Source organism: Sitophilus oryzae, unplaced genomic scaffold, assembly GCF_002938485.1.
Source record: "Sitophilus oryzae breed Bouriz unplaced genomic scaffold, Soryzae_2.0 scaffold_1274_pilon_pilon, whole genome shotgun sequence".
NCBI classification, from domain to species: domain Eukaryota; kingdom Metazoa; phylum Arthropoda; class Insecta; order Coleoptera; family Curculionidae; genus Sitophilus; species Sitophilus oryzae.
Genome location: NW_022145920.1, coordinates 2,673,967 through 2,695,938, shown reverse-complemented (window position 1 = coordinate 2,695,938; position 21,972 = coordinate 2,673,967). Strand labels below are relative to the sequence as shown.

General features: G+C 31.9%; 3 protein-coding genes across 3 annotated transcripts in view; 1 reads left to right on the top strand and 2 right to left on the bottom strand.

Moving 5' to 3' along the window:
• Positions 1-10,892, bottom strand: part of LOC115874354 (transcription elongation factor SPT6) — a 36,877-nt gene extending 25,985 nt beyond the window's left edge. The window contains exons 1-4 of the mRNA XM_030889475.1: positions 10,693-10,892; positions 10,276-10,357; positions 8,551-8,744; positions 8,380-8,487 (exon numbers count right to left, since the gene is read on the bottom strand). Of these exons, the coding sequence (XP_030745335.1) occupies positions 8,380-8,487; positions 8,551-8,744; positions 10,276-10,357; positions 10,693-10,734 (426 nt within the window). The 5' untranslated portion in view covers positions 10,735-10,892. The remainder of the gene's footprint in view (positions 1-8,379; positions 8,488-8,550; positions 8,745-10,275; positions 10,358-10,692) is intronic.
• A 352-nt stretch (positions 10,893-11,244) lies between these two features.
• LOC115874352 (WASH complex subunit 5) lies at positions 11,245-15,072 on the top strand. Its single transcript, XM_030889473.1, has one exon. The coding sequence runs from the start codon at positions 11,586-11,588 to the stop codon at positions 15,012-15,014; it is 3,429 nt and encodes a 1,142-aa protein (XP_030745333.1). The 5' UTR covers positions 11,245-11,585; the 3' UTR covers positions 15,015-15,072.
• Positions 15,073-15,093: 21 nt separating this feature from the next.
• Positions 15,094-18,317, bottom strand: LOC115874353 (nucleolar complex protein 2 homolog). The gene is made up of 5 exons (XM_030889474.1): positions 17,906-18,317; positions 17,512-17,848; positions 16,631-16,797; positions 15,907-16,572; positions 15,094-15,853 (listed from the first exon to the last, which is right to left on the bottom strand). Exons 1-5 carry the CDS (start codon positions 18,212-18,214, stop codon positions 15,125-15,127), a joined length of 2,208 nt encoding a protein of 735 aa, XP_030745334.1. The 5' UTR covers positions 18,215-18,317; the 3' UTR covers positions 15,094-15,124.
• Positions 18,318-21,972: the final 3,655 nt, after the last annotated feature.

Sequence of the window (21,972 nt, the reverse complement as noted above, 5' to 3'; positions counted from 1 at the left end):
CTAACTGCTGCAAGTAGTTTCCGTTTGGATTAACGCAGCAGTGTTTACAAAAAAGAACTATTTTATTTTGTAGATTTTCTTGCAGTTGCGAAATACCCATATAGGATTTTTTGGAGAATAATAACATACGTAATCGTAGAAAAAAAAGTAAATACCTACGTAGATCATGAGGGTTTAACTTTACTCTTGAACGATTTTCGTATTATTGGCCTACCCTGTAGATTGTTTGACTTGCAGCCATTCTAAGTATACTCTGTTTTTTTTCTCAGGTAAGATTTCGACAGACGATGACAGAAGAAAAGCAGATGACGTCCCATACCAATCTATTTATTTTACTAAAAAAAGTTTCTAATAATTTTTAAGTTATCTATGGATGGGTTTAAATATAAATCCGTCATACGTCGTGTCTTGTTGTTTTTAACCAGTTTTATTGGTTTGTTTAAAAATGACAGATCGTATTTCAATTTTATTGGTTTGACGGAACGATGAACGATAAACGGACGCCGATGCGTATGAACTCGCCTTTAGATTTTTGTCATTTTTGACGCTTGTCAAAGTCTTGCCAAATTATAGGTTATAATTTTGTGTCAACTTTTGTTAAATACCCTGCGTTTTGGAAGATGATGCATTTTGATTCGTATTATTACGTGTGTTTTGTGTCTTTTGAAGTCAAGTGGAGGAAAAATCGAGTGAAAATTAACTGTAGACCCAGAGCACAGTTTATGGTTAATACTCGCTGACCAGGCAAAAAGTCTTATACACCCCATCGTTAAAGTTTGTATACCATCTCGTCGTAGATAAGTGCATCTCGTATATGGTAGAAGGATCAAACTAAACACATACTAAAAATTGGAGTAGCTGTAAAATATCGACATCACACGATAGGTAAATAATGGATTTTAGTACTGCAGAAAAATAATGTCAAGAGGTACTGGTTTAAAAAAATTAAGATTAAAGTTAATTAATCAACCTTTAAGGTATAAAATTTGGTAGGTGTTATTATTAATAAAATAGTTTGTTTTATTTACCTATGTTGTTTTATTTATTCCTGTGGAATATTACAAATTTGTATTTGTACATAAGTTATATTGATAAATATAATCGTAAATGCGGGTAGTTTCATAAAGCTTGTAAGTAAAAAATAGTTCTTTTTTATATTTTTTTGGTATGTAGTGTTTTTTTTCTTGTTTGTTTTGTATTAACACATACCGGTTTTATTAAATAAAATAACTCGATTACATTTTTTCAGTTTTATGCAGTTTTTTTCACAATATTTTGAAGTAATCACTTGTCATCTTGTCAATCAAATTTTAAATATTTCCTGCTATGCGTTCCAGTTGTACCAACTTATTTCTTTGTAAAATAAAATAAACTACTTTGAAATTAAAATGACAGACACATCTATCACTGTCAAGGATCTTTTCGTTGGACAGACTATACCGCTGATATGGTTACCGGTCATGCACTAACTTTTGACAGTGGACCACACTGTATATAAAACATCAGGGATATTTAAAGGTATGCTTTCGCTTGGAGCGTCCGACGGTAACAAACAGAGCTTTTCGTTTTATTTAATTAATAAATGCGTGCAAGATTTTGTTCAACTATAAACACAAAAAATGACCTTTTCACTAATAAAGCAAGATAAAGAAAAGAAGGAAACGCTATACAGCATTAGAAAGTAAATAAAAGACCAATGTTATATTATAAAACCGAACTAGTCAAAGTATTCTAACAAGAAAGAAACCTTTTCAAATTTGGATATTTAAATGTTGTTATTTTTTATATTAAACAAATTACCATTCAGTCTGCTTTAAGTAATATCCTTGTATAATAAACAAGGGTAATATATGTACATAAAGAAATAAAAAAAAAATGGAAACAACCCACTATACTTGAAGACAATCGTTTCATTTTCCACAGTAGGAATTAGACAAAAGGACGCACGCGTTTCAATAATGAACTACACGATCGCTTTAAAAGTTAAATTATACAGGGTGGCCCATCGAAAACGTTCCGCTAGGCATAACGGCCAGGGTAATTTTTTTTTTTCAGAAAATTCAAAAACACGTCATTTTGTTTATTAGGGGGACAACGTTTGCCCCAAAAATGATTGCAAAATCTTCAACCCTCTAAGCGGGGGTGTCATCCCCCAATTTTTTTCAAATGGGAAGGGGGGTCAAGTGGTACCGCAATGAAAAGGGATTTCTATTCTCTATACTTTCCGGATTCGTTTTTGAAAATCGGTAGAGTCATTGAGAGGATATGAAGGATTGAAATTTGAAAAGTTTATTTAAACATTTATCAGAGTAAATGATAAGGATAAATTCCTTCGACCAATTTGCTGTTTTTTCTTATTATTTCTAGATGTTTACGCATTTTTTCAGTTGCCACAAGGTTGAAGGATCAGGTGCGGTAGTTGCTAGATAGCTGTTCAGTGACTTATGCGTTGAAGTTCTTCTCAATATCGTTAAACTTTTTAATAATTATGGTGTACTCACTTGCAGAAACAGTGGAAATAATCGAACTTTATTTTAAAAATAATGAATGTGGCAATCGGGTTGCGCAGATATTCAACGAACGCCATCCTGACAAACACCTTTATGGCAAAATTGTTGGCGAGTTAGTAGCAAAATTTCACGAAACTGGTTCCGTTATGAATAAAAAGAGGCAGATGGAAAATCCTGTAGTAAATGAAGCTATGGAGGTATTCGTATTGCAAGTTGCCATGGATAGTACACTGAGTACAAGAAAATTAGCCAATGAGACCGGCGTGAATCGTACAAGTGTCCAAAGGATATTAAAAAAAAAACACAAGTTCCACCCATACAAATAGCAGTTGGTACAAGAACACAACGAAGACGATTTTGATCGTCGCTTGCAATTTTGTGAAACTATGAGTGAACGAGTGGCGAATGAAAATAATTTCCTATTTAATGTGTGTATTTCAGATGAGTGTATGTTCTTTTTGAACGGTGTAGCAAAATAAAAACACTAAATCACCACAATACACCAAAACACTTTTACTTTTACACTGGACGCGCGTTTCGCTAACCATGTTAGCATCATCAGCAGATGATTATAAACTGATGATTATAAACTAAATGATTATAAACTAAATAGTTTATAATCATCTGCTGATGATGCTAACATGGTTAGCGAAACGCGCGTCCAGTGTAAAAGTAAAAGTGTTTTGGTGTATTGTGGTGATTTAGTGTTTTTATTTTGCTGTGTAACACCAAAGGTTTCAACCCTCAACTGTAATATTGAACAGTGTAGTTAATTAGCACTACTGTCGGTACTCGGCTGAGGACAACCCCAGGGTTTTTCACGAGGTGCACACACAAAACCCTCAGAAATTGAACGTGTGGGCTGGTATTTTTGGAAATTCTATTGTGGGTCAGTTTAACGATATTGAAAAGAACTTTAACGCACAAGTCACAGAACAGCTACCTAGCAACTACCGCACCTGATCGTTCAACCTTGTGGCAAGTGAAAAAATGCGTAAACATCTAGAAATAATAAGAAAAAACCTCAAATTAGTCGAAGGAATTTATCCTTATCATTTACTCTGATAAATGTTTAAATAAATTTTTCAAATTTCAATCCTTCATATTTTCTCCATGACTCGTCCGATTTTCAAAAACGAGGCCGAGAAATATAGAGAATAGAAAGCTCTTTTCATTGCGGCGCAACTTGACCCCCCTTCCCATTTGAAAAAAGTTGGGGGATGACACCCCCGCTTAGAGGGTTGATGATTTTGCAATCATTTTTGGGGCAAAAGTTGTCCCCCTCACAAACAAAATTGACGTGTTTTTGGATTTTGTGAAAAAAAGAATACCTTAGCCGTTATGCCTTGCGGAACGTTTTCGATGGGCCACCCTGTATAATGAATGTCATCGATCGTCATTTCCAAGCCAACTTGCCGCCGTTTCTTTTCGATCATAAGGTACAGTAAAAGGCATTAAAGTAGTGCATTATCTCCGTCAAAGCTACCGTCGGACGCTCAAACAGGGTTGCCAACTCACAAAGTTGAATACTCTCTAAATTCGTATATTAAAATTAAAAACATCTAGAATCCGGTAAGAGAGATACTGAAACTGAAATTTTACCATGTTGCCTAATTCTGGCTAATCTCGTGATGACGAATTGATGCCAACGTCGCAGATTCTAGACCTAGGTATTTAAGAATACATATGACAATTACGCTATTTTCGGTGCAAATTAGAAAAAAATTATTGATTAGAAATTAGAATTCAAATAATCTTTTTGTGTCAACTTTACTTATTTATTATTCAAAAATTTAAACACACTATTTTGGGTTTATTTTTTTATAATTTTGTTTTCATAATGGGTTATAGTTATGAGTTTCACGGAGTTCCGCTTTTAGTTTAATAAAACTAAAATCATTAGTGTATGTTGATACAGGTATAAAAAATCAGTTTTCCCAAATCTGCCCTTTTTTGAAATAGCTCTTTATTTGCAGGGAGTCGCACTAATTTCTATACCAGTATTGTAACATCAAAGAATTTTTTTTAGTTTTAAGAAGACAGATTTTCTAAATTATGAATTTCTAAGTTTATTACAAACTTTTATTCATATATTATTAGAAAAAAATTATTGATTAGAAATTAGAATTCAAATAATCTTTTTGTGTCAACTTTACTTATTTATTATTCAAAAATTTAAACCGCTAAAAATCCACTAGCCGCGAAGAAAAGTATTTACTCGCCAATCTAAAAAAAACGCTAGACCTAGCTGGAAAAAACGGTAAGTTGGCAACACTCCGCTCAAGCTAAAGCATACCTCAATATGTTATATACCTATATTATACAGAGTGTAAATTAATAAGTAAAATATTAAGGCGGCGCACACACGGCAAAATGCTATGTTTAGCTTGACAAAAATCGAAATTACAATTTTTTTTTCGTATGTTCATTTCACTCACTGTCGTTCTTATAAAATCTGTATAACTAATTTTAAATGTTATAATTCTTTTCGAGCAACTATAACGGTGGAAGTGCTACCGAAAGTTGATGGAGTCCGCACCTTCTGGGAAGAACGTTGTTTAGACTTGCACAAACATGAAGCGCAAAAGAGTGCCATTTACACCCAGCACACAGCCATTTGAAAATTAATTATCATTATGGACAATATAGCTACAGACATGTAGTACAATTAAATAACATCAATATAATAAATTTGGCCTATTTTGAATGTAGATAAATTAGAAAATGTGGTGCAAATTAGAAAAAAATTATTGATTAGAAATTAGAATTCAAATAATCTTTTTGTGTCAACTTTACTTATTTATTATTCAAAAATTTAAACACACTATTTTGGGTTTATTTTTTTATAATTTTGTTTTCATAATGGGTTATAGTTATGAGTTTCACGAAGTTCCGGTTTTAGTTTAATAAAACTAAAATCATTAGTGTATGTTGATACAGGTATAAAAAAATCAGTTTTCCCAAATCTGCCCTTTTTTGAAATAGCTCTTTATTTGCAGGGAGTCGCACTAATTTCTATACCAGTATTGTAACATCAAAGAATTTTTTTTAGTTTTAAGAAGACTGATTTTCTAAATTATGAATTTCTAAGTTTATTACAAGCTTTTATTCATATATTATTGACAGTAGAAAAAAAATCAAATAACTGTGCTGGGTGTAAATGATACTATTTTGCGCTTCACGAAAGGTGCGAACTGCATCAATTTTCGGTAACGCTTGGACTACTCTAGTTGAATGGAAAGATTTATAATATTTAAAATTAGCCCTACAAATGTAATAAGAAAAACAATGTGTGGATAAACATATAAAAAAAAATAATCTGGATTTTTGTTGTCAAGCTAAACATAGCATTTTGCCGTGTGTGCGGCGATAAAAATAAAATGGGTTATCATATAATTTCGTTTTTGATTTGCTATTTTCTTATAAAGATACCATACTATGATCAAAAAATGTGTCAAGATGGTTTAGAAATGACATTCAATAACATTCACCATATAAGCTTCTGATTTTTATTATTACTGGTTCTGGACCCTTCTCAAGAATTCTATTGCGCATTGCGAATTTTGAATTAATTTAAAACTGAATTTCTACTGCGCATGTGCAACACAACCCTAGGTTGGTTCAGAATCGGTAACACAAAATAGAAATCAACCAGAACGCCGACTCTGCCGAATTTGATGACGTTTCACGAATCGCGACGCCATATTAGCAGCGGGTAACACTCAGGGCCGGATTAAAACGCTTTCGCAGGGTGTTGTCAGAGTTATATTGAATAAGTATTTTTATTATCTGATAGGTATGTGATTACAGACTGAGCGTAATTCGTTATTTCGAAAGGTAAAGTTTGTATTGTATAGATACTACCACATGTAATTTTTATGCAGCGGTTTTTTTGCAATTAGTAGGTAGGCAGATAATATATGCGTAGTCAAAAATTTGGAAATGGGTAGAGATCGTGATTTTAAAAAATAAACTAAACCAATTAATTAAAGGTCAACTTTCTACTCGAACCCTTGAGCTGCGTTTTTACTGGTTGGCAAAACCCGTGGTCATCCCTACACCTTTCTTAGAAGTTTTTATGGTCTGGGAAATTACGCGAATTGCGTTGCTATAGGTACGTTCTAAAGTGTAACAGTTTACAATCCTGAATTTATTTGTTAGAGGCACGTTCTGCGTTTTGGGTACACATTATCAAAATAAAAATGTTTTTTTTAATGCTGGGAAAGTTTCGCTTGAACACAATGTTACCCAGATAAATGGGGCTCATTAGGGAGTTTTCGTTGCTTACAAATTGCAATTCCGGTTAACGCGAATTGACAACTTTGACATTTCAATTTCGATTATCGTATATCGTAACCGCTAGCTGCCGATATTTTACGGACGTTAGCCAAAGCCGTTAACATAGCGGTACGCATGCGCACTAGCGCAGTAGAAACACAACATTGAAAAATACAGATCTAACCTAACCTCATTCTATTTTGTTTATGTTTTGATTATTTATTTTATCTGTGTTAAACTCGTTGGGAATTCTTAGTGCTTCAACTAATCGAGGAATGTCTTTTTTTTCAAAGCGGAAGTTAGCTTTGCACTCTTGGTCAGATAATATTTCTAGGTTGAACTCCCCATAAAGTTCTGCTCGATATTCGATGTTGTTTTCAAACCCTTCCAACAGCATAGCATCCTCCAAATCCGATTCATCACTAGAGTCCAATAAAATTAAATTGTCCATCCTATATAGCGATACCCAATAAAGTCATATAAAGCACTTTCAAATCAAACAACAATACAAAAACCAAAAATCAAAACACTACGCTACGGGCTGTGCTCAGCTGTCAGTTTTCGGTTATCGTATCGTATGTCGGCTCCGAACCGATGAACCGAAAGTCCGAAAACTGTTTTTTTATCTGTCAAAATAGCGGTTATGGTTACGTATCCGTTAACCGGACCGTTGAATTTTTTTAAAGCAACGAAAACTCCCTATATAATAATAAAATTATGATTAGGTAGGTAGGTAATAAGTATTGTGTTAAGATGGGTTAATACAGTATTTAAAATAAAACAATCTATGCATTTGTTTAATATCTATTTATTTCTCCTTATTAATAATTTATTTTTATTTGTTCTTTGTTGCTTTTGAAATTCGTATTTATGTGAAATATTCCTATTATGCAATAGTCAGAATTCAACTAAACCCTGACCTGCCCTGACTAAACCGGTAACGCCGCTACATTGACGTTTCGCGCGCATTTTGTGAGTCAACCTTCTGGTTGATTTCTATTTTGTGTCGGTAATATGAAGAAAACCCAAAGTAAGTAATAATATTCCAGTCAAAAAGTGCAATGTGATAATACTAGATACTTATTTTAAAGTTTTTAAATTGAATGTTTTATGCTAAAAAAATATTTTAAAATTAGGAGATAAACATATGATAGTTAAATATTGCAACTTAGCTGCATGAACACCCTATGCATGACTTCACTCAAATAATCATTTGAGTATATTAAAAATGCCACTTGATATTTTGACATCCATACTCCAAATTTCAACTTGGTGTGGCGCGTTTGCGCCAACCCAAACCATTTTTGAAAAAAAAATGGTGTAATCTTGTAAATTTGGTTCACCTGTTGATGCAAATAACTTTATAGTGAAATACTAAATCAATAATTTTTTTGTAAAAATTTTGTTTGCTTTTTGTTCTTATTAATTTACACCCTGTATAACAATTACATGCAATGATTTTTCTTTATGGAATTGAGAAGTCATGCAAAAGAGTTACCTTTCTACTTTCATCCTCTCGTTCCTTCTCAATATGTTAATAAAATATGATTAATAAAATCAACTTAAAAAAAAATTATTTACAGTTACTTACATCTTCAGAAAATAAGTCCATAGCAATATGTTCCCTTTCTTGGTCAGCATCATTTTCATCTTCACCTTCACTTTCTTCATCTTGAATTCTTCTTAATCTCTTAAATTTCTAGAAGATAAGCCAGAACATTAAATCACACACACATACTTTTATAATATCAATTTCATTTACCCTTCTTTCTACTTTCATGCCTAAATTTTCTTCAAGTAGATCATAGTCATCATCTTCAAGTCGGTCATCTAAGTCTTCATCGTCTGATTTTTTCCTTTTTTCTCCACCAGATGCATCTGAATCTTCACCATCACTTTCCTCAATAGGATTATCATCAATTAAGTCATGAAGTTCTTCACGTAGTTTATCATCATCTAAAACAATTTTTAATAAGACAATTATATTTCATTTAAGCATTAAACCACAGCACATACTTTAACTTTTTTTTTAAATAATTTGAGTACTAATATTATTAAAGCGTACATTCTATATTAAGTACATTATTTGTGATTATTTACCTAATAATTGAACAACACATAATGCTCACAAATGTTCTCTCATCACGAATGAGAACTTTCTCACTGTTAAGTTGGATTTATAAACTCAGCAGTTGAAGTTAAGTTGAGGTTCAAAATGTCACTGTGAAATGAGCGCGCGCATTTATAAAGTGATTTGGTTGAAAAGTAGTTAATTTATTTAGTTTTTTATTTATTCAAATCAAAATAGGGAGTCCCTAACAATACAAAGCTTTTAAATACTAGCTAAAAAAAAATTTAAATTACATATTATACATAAGTACATACATACAAAACATGACACATAAATTTAAATTTAAAACTATCATAAATATAGGTATATTATTTTAAAAGATATAGTTTCAATTTCTTTTTAAATCCTAGTAAAGTTCTGGCATTCCTGATTGAGCCTGGGAAATTATTAAATTCCTTCAAACTATAAAATAAAGAAGCCATTGTGGAAGAATATCTAACTCTAGAATTTTAGAATAAAATTATCTCTACTTCTTATTTGGTAGTTGTGTAGTTCATGACAAAGGCTCACAAATTCATTAAGGTACCGTAGCAACATTCCCATTTAAGCTTATAAACAAACGTCATTGTTAAAAATTGCAATCTCTTTTCAACATCTAACCAGTTAAGTGTTTTCAACATTAATCTAATTAATTGTGGATTACATTTAAAAATAATTCTCATACCCCTATTAAACAAGATTTGCACAGATTTCATTGATCCCTATAACATAAGATACAATACACTACCACAATAATCAAAGTGAGACTGTACAAAGGAAAAAAAACTATTTAAGCTGGCAGTTGTCGACCATTCGGCAGTTTGAACGATCCAATGAGTAAGCGTCTGTTCACAAACACAATAAGCTTTACAGGTCGCAGTGTTTCTGGCAGAGGAAGGCCACTTGTTATTGGAAGTGCCTGTCCATCAAGTGAAGCACAGAATAAGATATTATTTCTGTTTATATGTTTATATTTTGTACAATCTTGGAGTATTGTGTTTGAACTTATGAAACTTTGAAAAATATCTACTTTTGATATTTTTCAAAGTTTCATAAGTTCAAACACAATACTCCAAGATTGTACAAAATATAAACATATAAACAGAAATAATATCTTATTCTGTGCTTCACTTGATGGACAGGCACTTCCAATAACAAGGCACCTTCCTCTGCCAGAAACACTTTTTAAATGAATAGAAAAACTTTGAAATATTCACTATTTTAAAACTAACCTACAACCGAAAAAAATAATATTTGAACCTCAACTACTGCGAGCTCCCAACTGAAACTGAACCTCAACTGAACTTCAATTTCTGAGTTTAAAAATCCAGCTTTACAATACTAATATAGGCATTTTTATAACAAATCATAACCTACCATCGTCTTCCTCTTCAGAGCTATCATCCATTGCCTTAACTTTTTTTAGTTTCTTTCTTTCATGGGGCTCTAACTCTTCCTCCTATATAAAAAAATTATTTTTTTAGTGTACTTCATAAAATAAAAGGAACTTTCATGATTGAAATCTAAGTACCATTATCTTTGGTACTATTCAGTACAGTTTATTTTTACTGGGTTTAACAATTGTAACAGTGTTTAACAATTGAAATATCAAAAATAAAGATATACGATAAGTTTTGTTCTGTTTCTAGGATGCTTTATATTTTGATTTATAAATGTCTGTTAGTAAAATATATACAGATTCAACTGCAATATATCTAAGAATTAATTTTTTTTTAAATTAAAATAATATGTTCTGTATCATTTAAACGTTATTCCAAATAAAATGTTGATTACCTCGCTGCTTTCCTCCGCTTCGGATTCAATAAAATCAGCCATTTTTTCAAATTATTCAATTATTGCCTCAATAACTTTTACTAAGTAGTCAAGTTTTGACTGTAATTATAAAAGAAATAAATTAATATTACTAAAAATGGAGAAATAATTTACAAAACATTTTATTAGAACAACTTTCTTTCGAAAGACAAAAATTGACAATTGACATTGACAACTTACAGTACATCAACTTTATGTGGCCAATTTGTTCTGTGGTAAGCGGTTGGCGGCAGCAGCCAAGGCTGCTGCGATCAGCTGATGGGTCAAGGCAAGGCTATGGGAAGCCCTCTAGAGCCATATAAGCTTCTGAGCTTAGTCAAACTTTTTTTAAACTGTAATTTCTATTTAAGCAAAGAAACAGTGTTCGGTTACCCAGTGTTCTATATTTATTATCATAATTCAAAGATTAATATCATTTAAATAAAAACATATTAATACATATTATCGATATTTAAAAAAATCGATAACTCTTCTACATCCTTATTGTCACAGATTAGATTAGAGTAGAGTGGTAAAAAAGATATATTATCATTATCTGTGGGTCCCCTCGAAAAGTCCAAAATTAAAATTAAAAACAAATTTCTGTTAATAGTTGTCTCTTGCATTTTTCTATTATTATATAAATAATTTTAAACCATAGACTGTTATACTAGTTTTAAATCATTACTAGAGATAGTTGATCTCCGCTACCTATTATTATTCATATTATTATATATAATTCACTCATCTATAAAAATCAGTTTGTAAGCTGATTCTACAAAATTAAATACCTTTTAAGAAAAGGTATTTGTACAAAACCAACGAAGAATTTACCCTATGTTATTTAATGATCTGTGATCCTTATCTGATGAAAAATGAAAGAATTTGTAGCTGAAAATAATATTTGTGGCCAAACAATATTGCTTCTTGTTTCAAGAGGAAATGCTATCATCGCAGAATTGCTCAGATTAAAAGACTATGTTCCCAAAGTATTTAAATTAGAAAATAAGGAAGATGTACAAAAATATGGTCAGATTATCTTTGATTTTGCTTATTTTAAAACGTCCGATGTATTAGAGGATCAAATTGAAAGTAATGAAAATTTGCGAGACTTAGATGAAGAGTTTCGAGATAATCACTTGGAAATACTAAAACGTTTTTATTTACTTTTTGAAAGTATTCACAGTTACATAATAGACCTAAACAAATATATAGAGGAATTAGAAACAGGATTTTATCTAAATTATTCCCTCGATATTGTGTTTTTAGATATAGAGGGGAAACAATTATTGTGTGAAGGGTTATTTCTGTATGGACTAATGTTATTATTAATGGATAGTTCAATTGAAGGTTGTGTAAGAGAAAGGCTTTTGGTCTCTTACTATAGATACACCTCTCAAAGAAAAAATACTAAGAGTTCTTTTGATGAGGTTTGTAAATTGTTACGTGACACAGGTTTTACTGCTACAAAGAAACCCATGAATTACCCTGAAGATTATTTTAAAAGAATACCAATCAAAATTGATTATATTGAACTGGTAATTGGTAGATTGCGTGCAGATGATATATATTCTCAAATTACATATTATCCATTACCAAAACATAGAAGTACAGCATTATCAACCCAGGCATCCATGCTTTATATATCCTTATTTTTTGCCAGTCCTATTCTTCATTCTCAAGCTGCTACAATGAGAGAAATTGTAGATAAATTTTTCTCAGACAACTGGATTATTTCAGTTTACATGGGCCACTTAGTTAATTTAATTGAAAGCTGGGATAATTTCAAAGCAGCTAAACTAGCCTTGAACAATACTCTTGACATATCTAATATCAAGATGTGTGCATCCAATTATGGAACAAATGTACAAGAACTGCTAAAAACAACTGGAAATTTATTAAAAGAAGGTACAATAACCAGGGATACTTTTTTAAAAGATACAAACAGTATAATCAACACATTAAGAGAATCAAATGCCACAATACGTTGGCTGATATTACATACTAGAAATGAACATTTAGACAGATCCAAAAAAGTGAAACAATACAGAGATCTCACCATTGCAGAATCTAATTGTGAACAATCTAATATATTTAAGTTGTTGCTAAATACTGCTCAGCTAGAATTAGTCAGTAAGGAACTATTTCAAAAAGTCTTAAATGATAAGAGCAAAAGATGGGAATCATTCAAACAAGATAGCTGTGAGAGTCTGTCAGAGTTGTCTGAAGTATTTGGTGGTACTAAACCTTTATCTAAAATAAAGAAAAATGAAAATCTAGAAGCGTGGTTTAAAGAAATTGCTAAACAGGTAGAATCTCTAAATGAAGAGGATTCTAATTCTTCAAGGAAATTAGTTCAATTAATACAGGCATTAGAGGAAGTCCAAGAGTATCATCAACTAGATAATAATTTGCAAGTTGTGCAGTGTTTAATTGATATCAGAAACAATCTGCATCTAATGATTAAAACAATGAACATAAAGGAGGATGTCCTTATTAATTTACAAATTATTGGAGATATAAGTTATGCTTGGGAATTAATAGATGTTTATACACCAATTATGCAGAATGGAATAAAAAAGGAACCAAAATTGGTTACCAAATTAAGAGCTGTATTTTTAAAACTAGCTTCTGCTATGGAATTTCCTCTTATAAGGATAAATCAAGCTCACTCGGAAGATCTCATTTCAGTTTCAGAATATTACAGTAGAGAGTTAGAAATCTACATCAGAAAAGTGTTACAAATTATTCCAAAGTCAATGTTTCAAAAGCTAGGTAGGATAATCGAAATACAAAGGTCAGTTTTAAAGGAAATTCCTGCTAGTATAGAAAAAGAAAAATTAAAAGAGTATGCTCAGTTGGAGGAGAGATTTGAATTTGCAGAACTAACTCATCTAGCATCAATTTTCAGCCAGGGAATGCTCATGATGAAAAGTACCCTTGTTGGTGTGGTAAGGTTGGATGCCAAGAAACTCCTTGAAGATGGTATCAGGAAGGAGTTAGTCCAATACATATCTGAAGCTTTGCATTCGGAACTAAAATTTGAAACAAAGTCTAAACTAAATCTAAAAGAAAAACTGAAATTATTGGGATGTACTATGGAAGGATATAAAAAGTCATTTGAATATATTCAGGATTATATCAATGTAAATGGGTTGAAAATTTGGCAAGAAGAAGTTACCAGAATTATAAACTACAATGTTGAACAAGAATGTAACAGTTTTTTACGAAACAAAACACATTTTTGGCAAAGTGCATTTCAAAGTAGGTATGTCCCTATACCTAGTTTTCCATCTACCGACGAAAGTGTGAATTTTATCGGAAGATTATCCAGAGAAATTATAAAGTTAACTGATCCAAGATCAGCTGTATATTTAAAAGAAACGTCGACTTGGTATGATATAAAACATCATAAGCCAATATTCAATAAAGTTACTGTAGACTCTATATCTCAAGTTATAGAAATAGCTGGTTTAGTTGGATTAGATAGACTATTTTCTTTCATGATAACAACAGCTTTGCAGAAAATAGTATTGCTACTGGAAATGAAAGATAAACAAAACAATTCCTGGTTAAATGTAATGACTACTATAAAAAGTGATTTGAAAAACAGCAACATATCAGATATGCAAAATCCTCTGAAAACTTATCAAGTTTACATTAACAGAGCTACTAAAATTTGGGCTGAATTCTTAGATAAACTTCTTTTAATTGGCCAATTGCAACTGCTGAGAAATTTAATTAATTTATGTTTGAATAACTCGTGTCGCTTTAATGCCAACGATTTGTTGTCAGCTTTGCGTTGTCTGGACAAGGCATTGATGATACAAATTAAAGAGGACGACAAACACCCTTCTGAAGGATTCTTGTTTAAGATAAGCGAGTATTTCAATTATGCCGGTCTGGGAGCACCCTTGGATAAAATATATGTTACGTCGAAAAGCGAGTTGGATCATTCTATTGCGTTATTTATTTTCGTTTTAGCACACGTTAATAAAATGTTTTTACCGCAAATATCGGGTCAGTACCGAAAAAACGATCAGATTGACGGTGTAGCTGTGTCAGTAGGAATTCATACTATCGTAAAACAATTTCACACGAACGTAAATAAAGAGTTTATAAAACTAATATGTGAATATATTATTCAACTAATAAAATTTAATAAGCTAAAAAATAACGAAACTGGGCTAGAGGTTACTTTAATGTTAAACTTTATGAATTGTTATACTGATTACTCCGAATGCAGTAGAAAGTTTTTCAGAGAATATCTACCAGACGAGATATTGTATACATATACACAGTAATATTAATATTGTTTATGTCTAAGGTAAATAATATTTGTATATACTCTTTGTTATATATTATATAAATTTGTTAATAAAATATAAATTGTAAAAAATTAAAATATTTTATTTTACCAATCATCAACAGATATATCCTTAACAACATCTTTTACATCCATAGTATCAGATAGATCTTCGTTATCCTGGTAAATTTTCCTTTTCTTTGTATTTTTACCGCCTCTTTTACCTCTTTTTGATTTTTTCTCAAGTGGATTTTCACTTTCTTCTGAATCACTAGGAAATAGTTCCACCGGCCCATCAGTTTCATTTGGAGTTGTATTATTCTTTTTAGCTTTCTTTAATGTTGGCAATTTATAATCAGCCAAGGCATCATTATTTGTTATTTCTTTATTCTTTTTAGTATTTCTCATCTTACTCCATGTTTCATAATATAGACTTAGCGGAGTACCTTTTGTTTTTATTTGGGATTGCCAGCCTTCAATTTGTTTGGCATTAGTTAATTGCAATGTGAGTTTAGACCTTTCTGTTTCAATAAATTGTGAGTTCTGTTCAATCTTTTCTAGCACTTGTTTCATTTTTCTAGTATAATTAGCTGTTTTGCATTTTTTTAGAAACTGTTTTATCTGCAACATGCAAATTAAACTAAGGTCAGGAAAGCTGATAGAATGTGATATAATTGACAAGTATTCCAATAGTTGGGAATAGACTGTATCTATAACAGTATCTTTGAAACCATTTTCTTGAATTTGTGATTTAGATACTCTTAACAGACATGTAAAATTTAAAGGCTTCATTGATACTTTTTGGTGTTTTTTATCAAAATCGTAGGAAGTTAAAACCTGAAAAATTTGATGTATAGAAAAATTAAACATACAAATCTAAATATACAAACCTCAAGTAAAAATGGTAAAATTGGTACAAATACATTGGTATCTTTTGTAAAGTTTATTAAAATTTTTGTAACGTGAAATCTTAAAGGGAAGTACTGTGTGGTGGGTATCAATTTTAACGTTCCAAGACATACTTGTATAAATGGATAAACCAGTTGCTGCATTTGTTGTTTAGTGTAGGTTAAAGATAACAAGATGCCCCATAAATGAAGAGAATTAATATACTGCCAGTTGTATACTGACTGAACATTCTCTTTTTTGTTTGTTGTTATAGCATTCCGTAGTTGAATTGCTAACTGACGAATATACAGAAAAACATGTGTATATGCCACATTAAGATCTAGAGCAAACATTTCTACCAAAGATCTTTTCATAAAATTTATCTGAGCTAAAGAATTAACGCTGACAAACTTTGAATTTTTAACATAAGCCATATACATTGATTTCAGACACATATCCAAAGTGCTTTTCATTTGACTAGTGACAATTCTTAATATGCAGAAGAAAGCTAGAACACGAACAGAATCTTCTGCAGAACTCCACAATTTTATTAACTTATTTAAAATAGATTTAGTTAAATTTGTATAAGAACTTAACATTGGGCACATGTAATGTAAATGTTTTAAAAGTACTGTTTGAATATTTGATGACGTCACTCCAAGCAACAACTAAAAGTATATAAATATTAGTATGTACTTTTTAAAATTATGTTTTTCATATAGCTACCTTTAATAAATTAGTTAGATATAACTTTAAAGATCCTTTGATTTTATTAAATTTTTTACATTTATGAGGAGGCTGTTTAGAACCATGCTGGATTCCTAAATATCTTCTTATGGAAGGACCCAACTCTATTACACAGATTTGTATTATTGCATTAAAAACAGATGAAGCTAAAAATGTACAATGTTAACACCTACTGAAATGAACAATCTTAATCTATTTAAAAGTAGTGATATTTTTTAACTAGTGTTATAATCAATGACTAAAGAATCCAAGGACAAATAACACCCGAGAACAAATTGTGACGATGTCACCAAACAGTGCCGTGGCACATATTTTTCTTAACCTAGCTGTTTGAAGCAATATTTATATTTTTTGATAATTGTTTTGACTACGCCTATGGTGTATCATCCTAATTAATTACAAAAAAAACATATTAAAATGTTAACAAAAGGTACAAAACTAGTATCGACGTATAGCACATATCAAGTACATATAGATGTTAATTGAAGAATAATTATCGAATTCAATAAGAAAACGCTAAAAAGTTGGAGTGGACTGTTTATTTACCTATGAAACGTAACTCCTGCCTCTTTCTTATCGCTGCTGCTTTTACACTTGAAAGCTGAACAACTAATCACCATTGTAATAAAGTTTATACAAAGTTTACTACACACAAACTATTAAAAATCGCTAAAATTGTCGCTGGTGACCAAATGATGACTCATTGTTTGCCACCAAAACAAAAAAAAGGTCACAAATTCTGCTGCAGCCCGTATAGGGGCGTTACATGTCCTTATATTCTTTAGTCATTGGTTATAATAGAGAGAATGTTTCCATTTGTGATGAGGGTACATTTCCTTAGTTAGAGCATGCAATAGTACCTTCTACTTTATATTTAGCTGGTTCACTTTCTTCGTCATCACTTGAAACTCTTTTTAACGCAGCATGAAATGCTTGTATCACTTCAATTATTGTTTTATTGCTTTTTTCAACAAGTATATCGGTTTGCCATTTTTTTATAATTTTTAAAGTTATAACATGCTCCTCTTTCTTTTCATTATCTTCCACTTCAAAATCACTATCATCGCTAGCAACTTCTAAATTTTCATTGGGCTTATGTAGTGTTTCAAGTTCATCTTCAACATTTTCTTCACCCCCATCTGACTCATCAACTTCTTCATCAGATAGTGAAAATTGCAATAATTTTTTATCGTTATCCTAAAAATAAATACTATAACTAAATATATTAAACAATAATAACATGTAACACTGTACTTGCAAAAATTTATAAAACTCCGGATCAGTTTTTTTAAGCTTCTCAAGATCGCTTTTGTGTTGTTGCGTTAATAAATTTTCGTCTACTTCGTTATCACTATCGGAATCTGTATTCTGCTGAAAAGAAGTATTTTCCTCGGACTCTGATAAAACTTCATTATTTAGTAAATCCTCGATTTCACTATCACTGTCTGCTTTTACTTTAATTTTAGTTTTTTTAATTTTTGGTTGCGTGGTTTTACTTTTAAGTTTTTTCTTCAAGACAGTTGATTTGCTTTTAACAGCCAATTGTTTTTTTACTTTAGACATTTTTAAAAATATATTTTATTTTGCTAATATATTATTAAAGACTGCCAAAAAAGCGAGCGTGTTAAACTTTAAGGTTGGTTTGTTTTTTCTTCTTCTCGTTTGATAGGTATTTATGGCCATGGCCCGCGTTTTCTTAAGTCCAACAGCCACCCTAGATTAAGAATAAATTCTACCCAGAGATATAGAAGTACAAACTCTATATCTCTGTTTCTACGATTGATAAAGTTTGGTTTCTTTTTACGGCCACAGCTGCTAGGGCTATCCAATATATAGAGTTTAATAGTGTCTCTTTTTTGCTGCTAGGGCGCAAGGTTATTAAAAGGTAAGGTTGTCTCGTAAAGCTCGTAAAGCGTAACTCGAACCGCCATTATCGAAAGCGTCATCTACTACGTCATAGGAATGATACCACTCATAGATAAAGGGATAAAAACTGCCCACAGTCCGACTCCGAATCGATATTCATTTGTGTAATTTATTGTTTATATATTCAGTTAGTTATTCTATGGTTTATAGTATATGGCGTCAGTTTGGCGTAGTTTTCAGTTGTTTGATGTGTGTTTTCTTTATTGTATTGTCCATTTATCTCTCTTTGTCGGTTGCATTTTATTTTCTATTCCTTTTATTCTATGATTTTATACGTTCTATCTACGTCAGAGGGATGATATTCCGCTATTCCGCTTACCTATCCTTGGCTAGGGCGAACGTTAAAATACTTGTGTCTAGCCCTAGCAAGCAACTGTTAAGCCCGACCAATCACGTTAGAGTTTTTGACAAACACAAATGAATTAACACCTTAGATTAAGAATAAAAAATTAACACACTTATGGAGGGCTTAAAAAAGGAGATTTATCGGCAATGGGCAAATTTGAAATTTCTGTCCCCACTTTTAAGCAGCTTCCTCGGTTTGACAGCAGAGGCACTGCGATCGACTGGGATACTACATTTTCATTGTTAGTATACGATTTAATTGTGTTTTTAATAAAATTTATAGTTAATTTCAGTCACATAATGCTCAGGTGTACTTTTTGTTTGATTGTACAGAATACAGAAGCCTTCTTTTTATTGAACGTATCCAATAGGGTTCCCAACCGTCCCGGTTTGACCGGGATTAACCAGGAATCAGAAAGTTTGTCCAGGCGAAAATTTTGCCTTGGCCGGGACCAAAAAAATCACATTTACATATAATATATTTGAATTTCGGTAATATTTAATGTTTTGTTTCAATTATTTAAAAACTTAAAAATAATTGTCCCGGAATCGCCGATGCTCAAGTTGGGAATCCTAGTATCCAATCGAACTGTTATCATTATGATTCACTCTACGCTCTATAAATAGTGGTTTTATTACTTTTAAATAACTTCTTCAAGAAAACAAAATCTCACCTTGATATTTTAACTTCTTTATTTCAGCACTTAAACATTTTAAATTGTCTATATTTAAACTGTCCACCATATACTCCGTCACCATTCGAAAATGACGTTGCCCCTTGGACGTTGCCTACTTTGTTCAAGTGGAATGCAAACAAAAAAAAATGTTCCATGGCAAAAGTGTAATGCACAGTGTAATGTAAAATTTCATAACTCCCCATAGTCCCCATTCCCCATACACAGAAAAGTCTGGCTTTCGGAATTAATTTTTGCGTTTGTGGGCCAGACCAAGTCTTTGCGAGGCCAAGCCTAGGCGGATTAATTTTTTGTTCATACTCAAAAACACCGAACACCGAATCTATTAAATGAGTGATTAAAACTTTCATAAACTTTAAAAGATCGCGAGTCAGTCCACAACTGCTGTAAAACGTCGAAAGATCTAATCGGCAGACGAAGTTCGCAGGCCTGTTCGCAAAGCCGGGTCCGCGCACTTGGCCTTTCACCCAAATCTTTCATATTTTTAGTGAAAGGCCAATTCTGCAGGACGAGTCCGAAGGCCGGATCTACAGGCAGGGCCTTCTGGTGTATGGGGGCTATTCATGCTGGTTAGAATCCATAGGAGAACGGATATATCTTTCAGTCGATCTCTCGCCATTATTCATGTTAAGTCGGTAGGGCTTAAGCTACACGCACACTGGTGCGATCACTATCACGATCAGGGCAGCAATAACATGAGCGATCATTCTGGCACACACCAACGCGTTCACGTTCACCGCCGTACCTATATGTATAGAGCTATCCTGTAGGTATACATAATATACAAATTAAAAATGTGAATTATGTATACCGAAAAAAAAAACGTTCTTAAATATTTACCTACAATATTTAAACTTAAACAATAAAAATATATTATGTACTATCCGATCCAATTGCAACTCCAACTTTGTCTAAAACTTTTTATTTTCAATTCTATTATTTTTGTAACTTGGATCGAATAAATCATATAGAATTTTGTGTATTTTTACAGCCTTAATTAGTTGCTGTGTTAACTCCATTTCTAAATTGCAACAAGAAAAAACACACAAAATAACGGAAAATTCCTATCAGTTGGTTGGTGATCACGCGATCAAACTCGACAAGTGAATCTGATCGCCACCGCAGAATAGAACGCCGCCAGGCCGCTTCGTCTCCAAAACTCGATCGCGCCAATGTGAAACGGCTCATATGTATCCTTCAGCAACATTTGGCCGCGGACGCGTGGAGATCGTGATCACGGCCGCGATCACGATCACGATGAGGGATTTAAGTGTACAACAAACACTGTATCGGTGCCCTGATCGTGATCATGATCGCGCCAGTGTGCGTACAGCTTAATATGGCCGATGATCGCAGTTCGGATTCCGCGTAAATAAAGTAGGCCGAGCAAAAAGGAGACGATCTTTGTTGGAGACATTTTGGAGACGATCAACTAAACTTTAAACTTTATTGTTTTAAATATATTTTAAATATAATAACAAAATATAAATATATTGTACTTACTTCTTCCTTATTTGGTTTTGGTCTCTGGTTTTGGTATAGACCCGTTAGTCAATGGTATAGAGATGATGTCTTGGATATCAAGCCAATATTAAATGTCTTTAAAGTTTTTTTAAAGAATATATAGGTATATTTATAACAATAATAAATGCCAATAAAAACTCACAATAACTATTTTTTTATAACAAAAATTAAAACTGGATCGCAACAATATTTTTGTTCGTATTCTTATCGAGTTCTTATCAATCAGAAATTTAATCAATATTAAGTAAAAAAGTAGGTACAGTGGACATTTTAATTCGTTATTAGTTATTATTATGAGTATATGTGTTCTTGTTATAAGATTATATAAATCATAAGTAAGAATCATTATTTACATGTTTCTCCTTTCAAGATTTTACAAATAATGTAAGTACCTGGGAACTTTTTTTTGCAAAATAATTACGATGCCAATTTTTCGTATTAAATCGTAGATGTTTTCACGATTACAATTCTGGGGAAATGCTGTACCCTGGCTGTACCTGTAGAAAATTACTAAATATAAATTATTTTTCTAAATATTTATTATATTTGATAATAAATATTCGCCTTGTTAAAATAATACGGCATTCGTGTTTGATGACTTTGTGAGTAATTTTCTAACTTACTAACGTACTGAATCATGTCCTGAATGGTACTGACCCAAGGCGTACTATAGCTTAATTCGTGTTTCTCTTATTACCGATTCTGAACCGTCCTAGAACTGTGATGCGTATGCGCAGAAGGAAATATGAAGACATTATTTCATTTTAGAGTTCTAGGACGGTTCAGAATCGGTAATAACAAGAACCCGAAAAAGCTATATGATGGTACTGA

What these genes read in the sequence shown, in the direction of transcription:
- LOC115874352 (XM_030889473.1), top strand. Translation starts at nt 11,586, where the DNA reads ATGAAAGAATTTGTAGCTGAAAATAATATTTGTGGCCAAACAATATTG.
- LOC115874353 (XM_030889474.1), bottom strand. Translation starts at nt 18,214, where the DNA reads ATGTCTAAAGTAAAAAAACAATTGGCTGTTAAAAGCAAATCAACTGTC. An exon ending in AGCTAAATATAAAGTAGAAG is followed by an intron (nt 16,798 to 17,511) that starts GTACTATTGCAT and finishes GTACATTTTTAG; the next exon opens with CTTCATCTGTTTTTAATGCA. An exon ending in ATCTAACTAATTTATTAAAG is followed by an intron (nt 16,573 to 16,630) that starts GTAGCTATATGA and finishes ATATACTTTTAG; the next exon opens with TTGTTGCTTGGAGTGACGTC.